A 13,007-nucleotide genomic window follows, 5' to 3' on the forward strand; every position below is an offset into this window, starting at 1 on the left:
TTGAATGGATCAATGGCTCCAGCAATGAAAGTTACTTAATAATCACTATCATACGAAGTATTTATTTTACATTTTATATGATAACTTTTGGTCATCAACTTAAAATTTTTTTTTCAAAGAAGATGATTGTAAAATGTTTTCACATTTGTTAGAGGAAGAAAGTAAATATTGACCTACTTACAAATCAATAGTATAGGAGTTTTAATAAAGTTGTTCTTCTCCCCTGCCCCTCCAAGCAGTTGGGGTTAAGTGACTTGCCTAGGGTCACACAGCTAGTAAATGTTAAGTGTCTGAGGCTAGATTTGATCTCAGTTCCTCCTGACGCTATGGCTATGCTCTATCCACTGCACCACCTGGCTGCCCCATAAAGTTGTTTTGTTTTTTTTAAGGCTTTGAATCTCTACATAAAAAGATAATGAAAAGTCTCTTTGTTGAATAAGTGGTCAGAATAAACTTTCCTAAAATCTTAAGCAAAGGTATAGTTTCTCCATACATTTTCCTCCCTATATGGTTGTCACAGGGCCTAGAGGAAATATGTCAGTATGCTAAGTGGATGCTTTCTGGGGGTTTTGGAGCTATGCACTATTAGAGGTACATGGGATGAGAAAGTGTGAAAGGACAGGTTGTGATCTTCACATTTGGAGGTAGTGTCCTCACTGATGAGATCACAGACCTGTTGGAGTTTAGGGGAAAGCTGGAAGAAAGGAAAGACAATATTAAGTCAACTGGGAGTAAGTGGGAGGAGTAAAAACCTGACCCTCTTCAAAAAGCAGTTTTTTAAGCTATGGGATTATTTGATCAGTGGATAAGATAAGTATCCCTGAACATGTTTTTAATTGATCACCATCTTTCAGATGGAGTCATATTTGCACAAGATTGTTGTGGGAAAAGCGTTTTGTAACTTATAAAGCTGATTCGTAGGAATATGAGCTGTTATTCTGTGTCTTATGGTGTATCTAGCTAATGAATTTTCTAAGAATCTATGGTCCTTTCATTCACTAAATACCATTTGTTTCTGCACTGGAAGGTAGTATCTAAGATATTTCCTCTTCTACTTGTTCTGGCTTTTTCTTTTAAACTTATAACTTGCCACCTTTGTTTTTGATTCTCCCTTCTCCTTTTCTGTCTTTTGTAGCTTACTGTGATTGCCATCTGTTTAAAACAGCTATGAGAGCTCTCTCCCAGCAGCACTTTACCATTGTTGACTGTCTTTTTGCTTGTCAGTCAGACATTCTTCCTCCTTTGCACTTGCATCATCGAGACATCTCCTTTTCAGGCACCCTTCAGACTTGATTATACTTCTGGAATCATACCCAAGTGGTAGTGCCAGGGTTTGAACTTGTAGCTTCACAATGAGTAGCACAGGTGCAGATCCCACTGACTTTCCTTTTGAGGCAAGCTAAGTACCCAGAAGACTCAAAGACTTTAGGTTTCTTTATATTATGATCCCTAATGCTGATTGGAATATGGAAGGAAAAAAAAACAAAACAAAACATGATTTTGTTTGGGTCACTGTGTTCTTAGGTAGTTTTTTGGTTAATGATCAGATAAAGAGAAACACTAATTATTTGTGTTGCCTCTTGTCACAAGTGATATTACTGGCCATGGAGGGCACTTTAGAAAATGTAAAGTCTTGGACTCTCTTAACCACAGATCAAGCACTTATAGGATTTGTCTGGGAGGGAAGACAGTAATTTCCATATGAAAACATCCTTAACAGTGGGATTCTTGTGGAGGCTGAGGCTAACAAGATATACTCCCACTTCCCAGCCAGTTAGACCAATAACTACTATTTCTTGCTCAGTTTAGTAACAATTAACCTTTCACATGCGGCATTAGCGTTGCTTTTCTAATGCAGCTGCTTTTATAACAATATAATTCACTTCTCACCAAAGTAGGACTAATTTTGAAACCGAAGCTTTCAGAAAACCAAAGGATATATGGACATAGAATGGAGATTCTTTTAAAAGTCCCTTCAGTTTAATCTGTAAAGTATAGGTCAGTTTTATAGGCCTTATTTAATAACATTTTAATTAAAAATAAATTATACTTGATGAATGCAGATTTTCTGATGTGACAGTTATACACAGAAATGTTTTACCACTAGCTCCTAAAGTTTCTGTCTTCTCTGAAGTGAGAATGAAATTGTAGTGAAAATTGAATAGAAACAAATGAAAACTGCATTAAAAGAAACAAGTCTAGTATGCTAAGCTATTATTGAAATGGCTGGACATCTTTATTTACATCCTAAAGGGGTCTTGTGTTGCTCTAATGAAACAAGTATTACCAAGATGAAGAAGATACAGTTATTGTGGTAAATAGATCAATAATATAGTTTTATATTTTATATATAGTAGTATTAAAGAAGGAATATTACTTTTGTCATTAGTACCCAAATTATCTAAGAGCAAACTCAAATACTTCTTCTAGGCAGAAACTTCTAGGATTTATACATAAACCAAGTCTTTAATAATTTAAAAAAAATTTTAGTTCCAAATTCTCTCCCTCCCTTTACCCTTTCAGCCCTCCATACCTACTGAAAAGGCAAAAAATGACACAAACAACAATCTTCGTGAATATTTGGCCCCAAGGAAAAGATACAAAACAGAGGGGGGAGAAGAGACAAATTTATTTAGCTTATTTAAGGTTTAGTACTGTTTATATTTTAGATTTTCTTCCTGATTTTTCATCAGGCAATGATGCCACAACTACATGAGGATTTTGTTCTTTTAAGCCCTTTGAACTTCATCAGGGACCAATCAGCCAGTTAATAAGCATTTATGTTTATTGTTAGGCATTCTGTTAGGTGCTGGAAATGATGTGGTTTAGGGGTTCAGGGGTACTTGGACCCCAAAATCACAACATGCGGGTCCTGCCTGAAAGAATTTGACCCAAGCCTTCTTTTAGCCAAAGACGAGGTTCATTAGGACATCTGTCATATTGGGCAGACTCTTAAGGAGTCTGAATATTAGTAAACTATTGGCTAGATTATAAGCATCTCGGCAGTGGCTAGATTTTAGGAATCTGAGCATCTTAATGGAGACAAGATGGACCTTATATACAGAAAGACTATGGGAGGGATCTAGGAGTGGCCAAGTAGTCTATGAGGAAATAGAATTCCAGGGACCTGGACCACATGGCCAAGGGAGAATGGAGAAGTGGCCTGGGGCCATAGGGAGGTCCACAATGAAAGGCCAGTTGATGGGATTATAGCCTCAGGGGAACACCAGAGATTTGGCCATGTGGGAAAGTCCAGGGTTTTTCCTTTCTGGGGTCTGGATCCCAACCCCATCAGGGATACATCCCTAGAGTAACTTTTCTTCTTTTAGTTTCAGAGGTACACATTTATTTACTTACTTTAGAAAACTTCCTTTCCCCATACTCCCACTCATTCATTTCATATAGTCCTTGCTCTCGAGGAGACAAAAGGCACACTTATATAATTGAATTTTTTCATTATAAGGCTGTGTTGAAAGATACTTCTGCCAGAACTGTTATTTGTCCTTCGTTCTGGAAGAGGACCATGACATCAGGGAGGTAATGCCATGACATACAAGTGAATTGGATTTAAGTGAGGAAGTGCTGTGCAAAGTTACCAGCCTTACTCTCTCCTCCTGAGCCATCTGGGTCCAGTGGCAAGATATAGATCAGGATAACTGGCCATGGCCCCCTATGCAGTGGGAGACCTTGGCCTTTTTAAGCTAAGATCTTTGACCCAACTCAGTTTGACTGTGGCAGCACTCATTTAGTAACTAAGGCTAGGTAAGAAATGACAGATGGCCTCTTTTACCTACTCTAAAAAAACAACAAAAAAAATCATTCTGGGAATGGAAGACCCTCAGGGTTTCTGGCCAAAATAGAAACAATCGCTATTTACATTCACTCTGAACCAATCAGGGCCCAAACAATGACCAAGGGGGGCTTGGCCTGGGACCTGTTATTGGCCAATCAATGAGAGCCAGAGTGATTTGGATTTAAGGCTGGTCCTTAAAGAAAAAAAAAATTTAAGAGATCAAAATTTACATTCCTTTGGGCTGAGCACTGGCAAGTAATGATACCCTATATGGATAGAAAAAAAGAAAAGAAAACAAAACCAAATAAAACGAGTCATGAAGGAAGTGAGGGACTCTGAGGTGGACTTGAGGAGGGGATGGTTTGGGTCCAGCTAGTGGAAGGACATTGAGATGGAGTGCCATGTTTGAAGACATCTGGAGGAAGGTAACACTTGAGCAAAGTGTTGAAGGAATCTAGGGATTCTAAGTAGTGGAAGTGAGAAGGGAGCGCATTATAGGCATTGGGGACAGCCTGTGCAAAGACATGGAGGTGGGAGATAGATAAAAATGTGTGAGAAATAGCAAAAAGGCCAGTTTGACTGATTGTACAGAATGTGAAGGAGAGTTACTTGTGATAAGGCAACAAAAGTAGGTTGGATGGAGGCTATGAAGGACCTGAAATACCAAACAGGAGTTAGTATTTTCCTTTGGGGTAAGTGAACTAAAAAAAAAATATATAACTATGCTCTAAATATAAAGCAAGACAGCATAAACTAATTTACATCAAGGCTATGACAACTTGCATGCTCCCAAACTGTTACAATATGCACACTATATGAGAGGAACTTTTTCCTTCTTTTATTTTGAGAGGGACACATTTATTAACCTTACTTGCTTTAGGAACTCTCTCTCCCCCATCCATCCATTCATTCATTTCATAGTTATGGGGAACTCCTGGTGTGGAGCAATTAATTTGTAATTTATAATTTTATTGAATGTTCTGGTCCATTGAGACATTAAGTGACTTAGGGTCCATTTGTCCAGAAGAGGCTGGACTTGAACATTCAGACTCAGGTCTTCCTAACCCTAAGCCTGGCTCTCTGTTGTTCTCTCAGCAATCTTCATAATAATTAGCCTGGTTTGACAGAATTATAGATTATTTGATTAGCATCTTAATTTTCTTTGAAATGCAACATGGCTTTAAAAAAAACCAAAACTTTTTTTTTTATTTCTCTTTTTGTGATCATTTAGGATGGGAATTTCAGCTCCTGGAAACAGGATTTTTGGGGATATTCTTGTGCCCTCTCTGGACTTTTTCTCAACTACCCAAACATACCCCAACATCCAACATTGTTATATGGGGATTTCGATGGCTTATTTTCCGAATTATGCTTGGCGCGGTAAGTAGAGCATTTATACACTTTATTTGTTGGTTGTTGTTTTTTTCTTTTTTGGCTAGGCAATGGTATTAAGTGACTTGCCCAGGGTCATACAGGTAGTAAGTGTTATGTGTGTCAGCAGATTTGAGCTCAGGTCCTTCTGAATTCAGGGCCAGTGCTCTATCCACCGTGCCACTTAGCTGCCCCTATACACTTTGTTTGGAAAACCTTTCAGGGCTATCTTAAAACAAACAAATCTCTGAACCATGAAAATTAGAATTAGCAATTTTATTCAGTCTTTTGTGAAAAAGAAACTCAATTTTTCATGATCCATTTGGGTGGTACGGGGATCCATCATTATCCCTGTATAGAATTTGTAGCCTGGTAAATAATCTTATTGATTCTACTCTTTTTACTAAATTTGTATGGAAGTCTTTATTACCAAGCATTACAGTCAGTCATCCATTTTATTTTATAGGCCACCAGCTTCAGCATTAGATCACTTATATATTTTCATTTTGCCTTGTTTTCTTGTGTGGGTGGGGGGGGTGGCATTTCCTATAATTGTCAATTATGTTATTGGATGGTTGTTACTTGGTTATCCCCTTTTTGTTCAAAGTGAGATTTGCATCTCCTCTGCCTTCCTGCCTACCCCAAATATCCCGTCCATCAGAATCAGTGAACTTCTTCCACTGTTAGACTTTCCTTCAATTTTTATTTCAGATGGGCCCCTGCCACTTTTGAAATCTTTTAACACAAAGTATTTTTTTTTTTTCTGGAAATCTATCCATATGTGTACTCAGTGTCTCAGTGTAATGTAAAGAGAATTTTAAGAGCACATATAAGAATGTCATTTTTATTTGTCATTCAAAACTCAATCCAAATGCCAGCGGGAGACTTTTCCTTAGTGCTCTCCACCCCCAAATTACCTTGTATGCATTTTGCATATAATGCAAATGTTCACATTGTTTTCCCTATAGGATGCAAGCTCCTTGATATTGGTAGCAGTTTTTCTGTCTTTGTTTCTCCAGTGCCTAGCACAAAGCAGATATGTAATGAAAGCTTGTTGTTTGATTGATTAGAAGGAGAATTAGGAGACAGTACTGTGGCAGGATCCCAAGGGGAAGAGTATAACAAGAATAGGGGTGATTAATAGTACTGAAAACTTAAGAGAGATCAAGGAAGATGCAGACTGAAAAAAGATCTATATTTCTACTCTCCCCCCAACTCTCCCTGCACCCCCCACGGCCTAGTGCCTTGTGCCCAGGTACCTAATTTCTTTGTGCTGCCTTGACTTTTCAACTACTTCACCCTCTTTAGGTCTCTTCTACCATCCAAATTATTTCATGATTTATAATTGTCTACTTCTTTTATCTCTCTCATCCCAAGCAAGACTCCCCATTTCTCATTGTTGAATTTCTCAGTTAGATGTTAGAGAAATGTAACCTGGTTGAAATAATTCCTGCTAATATTTCAGAGACTTATAGAATTTTTTATTGTTGTTTAATAGTATTTTATTTTTTCCTCCTGATTACATGTCAAACCAATTTTTAGCCTTCAATTTTATAAGATTTTGAGTTCCAAATTTTTCTCCTTCTCTCACCCCCTTCCCCTCTTCTAAAAATGGTAGGCAATTTGATATAGATTATACATGTGCTATCATGTAAAACATATTCCATTTTAGTCACAGTTGTGAAAGAAGAAACAGATCAAAAGGGAAAAAAAAACATGAAAAAGAATAAAGTAAGTGGAAAAAAAGTATGCTTCAATCTGCATTCAGAGTCCATCAGTTTTTATCTGGATGTGGATAGCACATCTTTACCAGTGACTTGCTTCTGTCTACCTCCTTCCCCAGTCTGCTCTCACTTCTGTCAGTTGCCCCCCCACCTCATTAACTTACTCTCCTCCTACTTTCCCATAAGGTAAGATAGATTTCTATATTCAATTGATTGTGTATATTAGTCCCTCTGTGAGCCAATACTGATAAGAATAAGGTTCAAGCAGTGTCCATTACCTACCTTCCCATCTTTTCCTCCACTGTAATAGGCTTTTTTCACCCCTTCATGTGAAATAATTTACACCATTCTACCTCTCTCTTCCTTCTGTAACCAGTAGACTGCTCTTTATTATCCCTTAATTTTTTGTGTCATTCCTTCAAATTCACCGTATTCCTATACCCTCTGTCTATGTATATTTCTTCTAGCTGTACTATTAGTGGCACAATTATTAAGAATTGCAAGCATCGTCTTCCCATATTCAGCTCTATTGAATCCCTTATGTTTTCTTTTCCCTTTTTTAGGCTTCTCTTGGGTCTTGAAATTGGAGATGAAATTTTTTATTCAATTCTGGTGTTCTCCTTATGAAAGCCTGAAATTCTTCTATTTCATTGAGTGACCATTTTTTTCCCCTTGAAGTATTATGCTTAATTTCCTTGGATAGGTGATTCTTGGTTGTAGTCCTAGCTCCTTTGCCTTCTGGAATATCATGTTCCATGACCTTTGATCCTTTCATGTTGCAGGTGCTAAGTCCTATGTAATCCTGATTGTGGCTCCCTGATATTTTACCTGTTTCTTTCTGGTCACTTGCAGTATTTTTTCCTTGACCTGATAATTCTGTGATTTGGCTATCATATTGCTTGGAGTTTTTATTTTGGGATCTCTTTCCCGATATGATCAGTGGATTCTTTCAATGTCTATTTTGCCCTCTGGTTCCAGGATATCACTGCAGTTTTCTTTGATAATTTCTTGAAAGATGCTGTGGAGGTCCTCCTTTTGATTATGGTTTATGGTAGTCCAGTGATTCTGACATTGTTTCTCCTTGATGAGTTTTCTAGGTCAATTGTTTTTCCAATGAGGTATTTTACATTTTTTTCTATTTTTTCATTCTTTTCAATTTGTTTGATTGATTCTTGATGTCTCATAGAGTCATTAGCTTCTACTTGCCCACTTATAACTTTTTTTTTGCAAGGCAGTCGGGGTTAAGTGACTTGGCCAGGGTCACACAGCTAGTGAATATTGTGTATGCGGCTGGATTTGAACTCAGGTGCTCCTGACTTCAGGGCTGGTGCTCTCCACTGTGCCACCTAGCTGGCCCCCAATTATAACTTTTAAGGAGTTATTTTCCCCAGGTTTTGTACTTCTTTTTTTATTTGGCCAATTGTACTTTTTAGGAGTTGTTTTCTTTTTCCAAGCTGTTGACTTTTTTTTCATAATTCTCTTTCATCACTCTCATTTCTTTTCCCAATTTTTCTTCTACTTATATGAGTTTTTGAGCTTTTTCTATGAGTTCTTTCTGGGTTTGAGACCACTTCCCATTTTTCTTTGGGGTTTTGCCCATAAGTGTTTTGACATTTATTGTCTTCTTCTGAGTTTGTGTCTTTGATCTTACATGTCAACCTAAGGTCAGATTTTTTTGTTGTTGTGTTTTGCTCATGTCTTTTAGGCCTTTTTCTTTTTTCTGGTGGTTTGGACTAGCCATCTATTAAAAGCATCCCACTCGGGATGTTTAATTTTCTTGCCAACTTCATCAAAACATTTCTTTTTAAAAATTAATTTATTTATTTTCAGCTTTCAACATTCACTTCCACAAGATTTTGAGTTTCAAATTTTCTCTCCATCTCATCCCTCCCCCTACTTCAAGATGGCATGCATTCTGAATACCCCTTCTCCTAATCTGCCCTCCCTTCTATCTCCCCCCCTTCTCTTATCCCCTTCCCTTTCAATTTTCCTATAGGGCAGGATAGATTTCTGTATCCCATTTCCTGCATATCTTATTTCCCAGTTGCATGTGAAAGCAATTTTTAAAAAACTTTTGTTTTTAAAACTTTGGGTTCCAAATTTTCTTCCTTCCTCCCTCCTCACCAACCCCCACTGAGAAGGCAAGCAACTTGATACAGGTTATACATGTGTAATCATGCAAAACACTTCCATAGTATTCATGTTGTGAAAAACTGAAGTATATTTCCTTTCATCTTATCCTGCCCCCCATTTATTCTATTCTCTCTTTTGACCCTGTCCTTCCTTAGAAGTGTGTATGTCTGATTACCGCCTCTCCCAGTCTGCCCTCCCCTCTATCATCCCCCTGCTCTCTTGTACCTTCCCCCCCTATTTTCCTGTAGGGTAAGATACATTTCCATACCCTATTGAGTGTGTATGTTATTCCCTCCTTAAGCCAAATCCTATGAGAATAAGATTCACTCATTCCCTCTCACTTTCCCCAACTTCCCCTCCACTGTAAAAGCCTTTTCTTGTCTGTTTTGTGAGATAATTTACCCCATTCTACCTCTCCCTTTCTCCTTCTCCGTATAATCCTCTCTCACCCTTAATTTTATTCTCCAGATATCACCCCTTATCTTCAACTCATGTGCCCTTATCTATCTATCTATCTATCTATCTATCACTACACATCTATCACATACATATATATACATATAATTTTTTCCTCCAACTACCCTAATACTGACAAAGGTCTCATGAGTTATAAATATCATCTTTCCATGCAGGAATGTAAACAGTTCAACCTTAATAAGTCTCTTATGATTTCTCTTTCCTGTTTACCTCTTCATGTTCCACTTGAGTCTTGTATTTGAAAGTCAAATTTTCTATTCAGCTCTGGTCTTTTCATCAAGAATGCTTGAAAGTCCTCTATTTCACTGAATGACCATTTTTTCCCCTGAAGGATTATACTCAGTTTTGCTGGGTAGGTGATTCTTGGTTGTAATCCTATCTCCTTTGCCCTCCAGAATATTATATTCCATGCCCTGTGGTCCTTTAATGTAGAAGCTGCTAAATCTTGTGTTATCCTGATTGTTTTCCACAGTACTTGAATTGTTTTTTTCTGGCAGCTTGTAATATTTTCTCCTTGACCTGGGAACTCTGGAATTTGGCTACAATATTCCTAGGAGTTTTCCTTTGGGGATCTCTTTCAGGAGGAGATCAGTGGATTCTTTCAATTTCTATTTTGCCCTCTGGTTCTAAAATATCAGGGCAGTTTTCCTTGATAATTTCTTGAAAGATGATGTCTAGGCTCTTTTTTTGATCATGGCTTTCAGATAGTCCAATAATTTTTAAATTCTCTCCTGGATCTATTTTCCAGGTCAGTTGTTTTTCCAATGAGATATTTCACATTGTTTTCTATTTTTCATTCTTTTGGATTTGTTTTACAGTGTCTTGATTTCTCATAAAGTCACTATTTCCAATTGCTCTATTCTAATTTTTAAGGAAGTATTTTCTTCAGTAATCTTTTGGACTTCCTTTTCCATTTGGCCAATTTTTCTTTTTAGGGCATTATTCTCCTCTTTGGCTTTTTGGACCTCTTTTGCCATTTGGGTTAGGCTATTTTTTAAGGTGTTATTTTCTTCAGTATTTTTTTGGGTCTCCTTTAGCAAGCTGTTGACTTGTTTTTCATGATTTTCTTGCATCACTCTCATTTCTCTTCCCAGTTTTTCCTCTACTTCCCTTACTTGCTTCTCAAGATCACTTTTGAGTTCTTCCAAAGCCTGGGACTGATTCATATTTTTCTTGGAGGCTTTGGATGTAGGAGCTTTAACTTTGTTGTCTTCTTCTGGTTGTATATTTTGATCTTCTTTGTCACCAAAGTAAGATAATATAGTCTGACACTTTTTGTGCTGCTTGCTCATCATCCCAGCCAATACTTGAGTTTTAAACTCTTTGTTAAGGTAAGAGTCTTCTTCCAATGTGGAGAGTGTACTGTCCCAAGCTTCAGGGGTTTGTATAGCTGTTTTCAGAGATACTTGCAGGGACCTGTAAATTTTCAGTTCTTCCAAGGTGGTATGATAAGGGGCGAGGTGTTTACTCCTTTCCTGGCCTGTGACTATAAGTACTGCTTTCTGTCCTGTAACTGTGAGGATGGGTTCCTCTCCACAGCCACTATAAGCTCTACCACGCCAGCATTCCTCCTCACCCCAGCACCGCTGCCCAGAACTGTGACCCAGATCCAAACACAGGCAAAGCAAGAGATTCCTGCCTCAGCATTGGCAAAGAGATCCCTGCAATCCCTCTCTGATCAGCCACTGGATTCCCCCTCAGTCTGTGGGCTGGAAGCTTGGGAAGCAGCTGCCCCCCCAGGGCCACACTCTTGGGAAATGGAGCTGAGACCCCACCTTCCTTTCTCAGCACCGACAGAAACAGACTTTTCCCATTGACCTTCTAAGTTGTCTTTGGCATTGGTGGATTGAGGAGTCTGGAAACTTCCACAGCTGCCAGAGATTCAGTCCTCTGAGGCCTGCTTCAGGTTCACTGAGGCCTGCACACCCATGCTGCACTATACTGTGCTCCCAGCCCAGGCGATATACCTTTCTGATCAATCATCCAGGTTGTCTTGGGCTGGAAATTTGTTTCACTCTGTCTTTTTGTGGGTTCTGCTGCTTCAGAATTTGTTTAGAGCCATTTTTTATGAGTATTTGGAGGGGTTTGAAGGAGAGCTCAAGTCACTGCTTTCGCTGCACCATCTTGGCTCTGCCCCATACAGTGTCTTGATTTCTCATAAAGTCACTAGCTTCCAATTGCTCCGGGCCTTTTTTCTTAAATTTAAGCTCTGTTCCTGAGAGGGAAGGAGCATTGTGTCAGGCTTCTTGTACCAGGGGCTATATATAGGCCTTGGCTGTTTACCCAGTGCTGTACTGATATTCCCCTGTGGCCCATGGGGGATCCTAATGTCTGTTGTTATGCTGAGGTGGTAGGGTGGGGGTCGCTCCTGGAGGCTGTAGGGGTCTGGCACCTTACCAGGTGCTAAGTTGGTGACATAGGAGTGGTGTGTGATGTTTGCTGAGGCCACTTGGATGTTTCTGTGTTTCCCTGTGACTACATTGAAGCACTTGGTGGTCTGGCCCCTGTAGGCTGCCTGTTTGCCCAGGACTATGGTAAAGCACGTGAGAATTCTCGGCGCTGGGCTGTGCCTGTTCCCTGGGTATGCTGAGGCATGTGGGGGGTCCTAGTGTTGGCATTTATTTACTTCAGTGTACTGGGTCTCTGGATCTCCTGCTGGTTTGCTCAGGTGGGGCTTGCTGCTGGCTTGTTGGGACACTCCCATCCTGGACTGTGCTTCCCTTTTACCCAAATGAGACAGACCTTTCTTGGTGATCTTCCGTGTTTGTTGGGCTAAAAGATTGTTTCATCCTATCTTTTTGTTGGTTCTACTGTTCCAGGATTTGTTTTGGGGGTGCTGTTTTATGGTTGTTTGGAGGTGAATATGGGAGAGTTATGGCAATTTACTACTTACTCTGCCATCTTGCCTTCCCCACTGATAGACTTTTAATCCTGTGAGAGGGATTTGTGTTTTTTAAACAAGGATGCTTTTTGAACTAATTTGATCTCTTATTCATATAACTTCAGGCAGAATAAAAGTGAAGTAAAAGATATTTACTAGGTATTTGGGAGGCTGGTTGGCTTTGTCAGAGGTGGTATAGGGAGATTCTTTAGGTATGGGTTGGACTAGATAGCTGATTAGATCCTACCTAGCTCTTAAATTACATAATTTCTTCGAAGATATTTTTGGTTAAAGGTATACCAAGGAGACTCACTATAACAGTCTTTAGGAAATTTGTCTCCAGCGTCATATCTCCCAATTTGTTCCTGTTTTATTTTTGGGGTTTTTTAGTTTCTTCTGTTTATGAAACCACACATTTTCTAAAAGTTCATTTCTCTCCTATTATGGCGGTGATGGCAGTGAGAGTTCTTATAGGAGTCAGGTGTGGGAATGATGAGGTAGCAGTTACTGTTTACATATGTGGGTTGTTAATATACTGGAACTGTGGGAGGTTCTTCTTAAATCACACACTCATGCAGAAACTAGGAGCTTGAAGGAACCTAAGAAGTCATTTAGCCTAATCTGTATA

The 13,007-nt window shown here is 38.9% G+C and overlaps 1 protein-coding gene across 2 annotated transcripts in view; it reads left to right on the top strand.

Annotated features, from left to right (window-relative positions):
- LMF1 (lipase maturation factor 1) overlaps positions 1-13,007 on the top strand; it is a 729,514-nt gene that overhangs the window by 236,229 nt on the left and 480,278 nt on the right. For both annotated transcript variants that reach the window (XM_021006793.2, XM_078152596.1), the window contains one exon: positions 5,025-5,173. In XM_021006793.2, coding sequence (XP_020862452.1) covers positions 5,025-5,173 — 149 coding nt within the window. The remainder of the gene's footprint in view (positions 1-5,024; positions 5,174-13,007) is intronic.

This window comes from Phascolarctos cinereus, unplaced genomic scaffold (genome assembly GCF_003287225.1).
Source record: "Phascolarctos cinereus isolate Bilbo 61053 unplaced genomic scaffold, phaCin_HiC Scaffold_4;HRSCAF=312, whole genome shotgun sequence".
Taxonomy (NCBI): Eukaryota; Metazoa; Chordata; class Mammalia; order Diprotodontia; family Phascolarctidae; genus Phascolarctos; species Phascolarctos cinereus.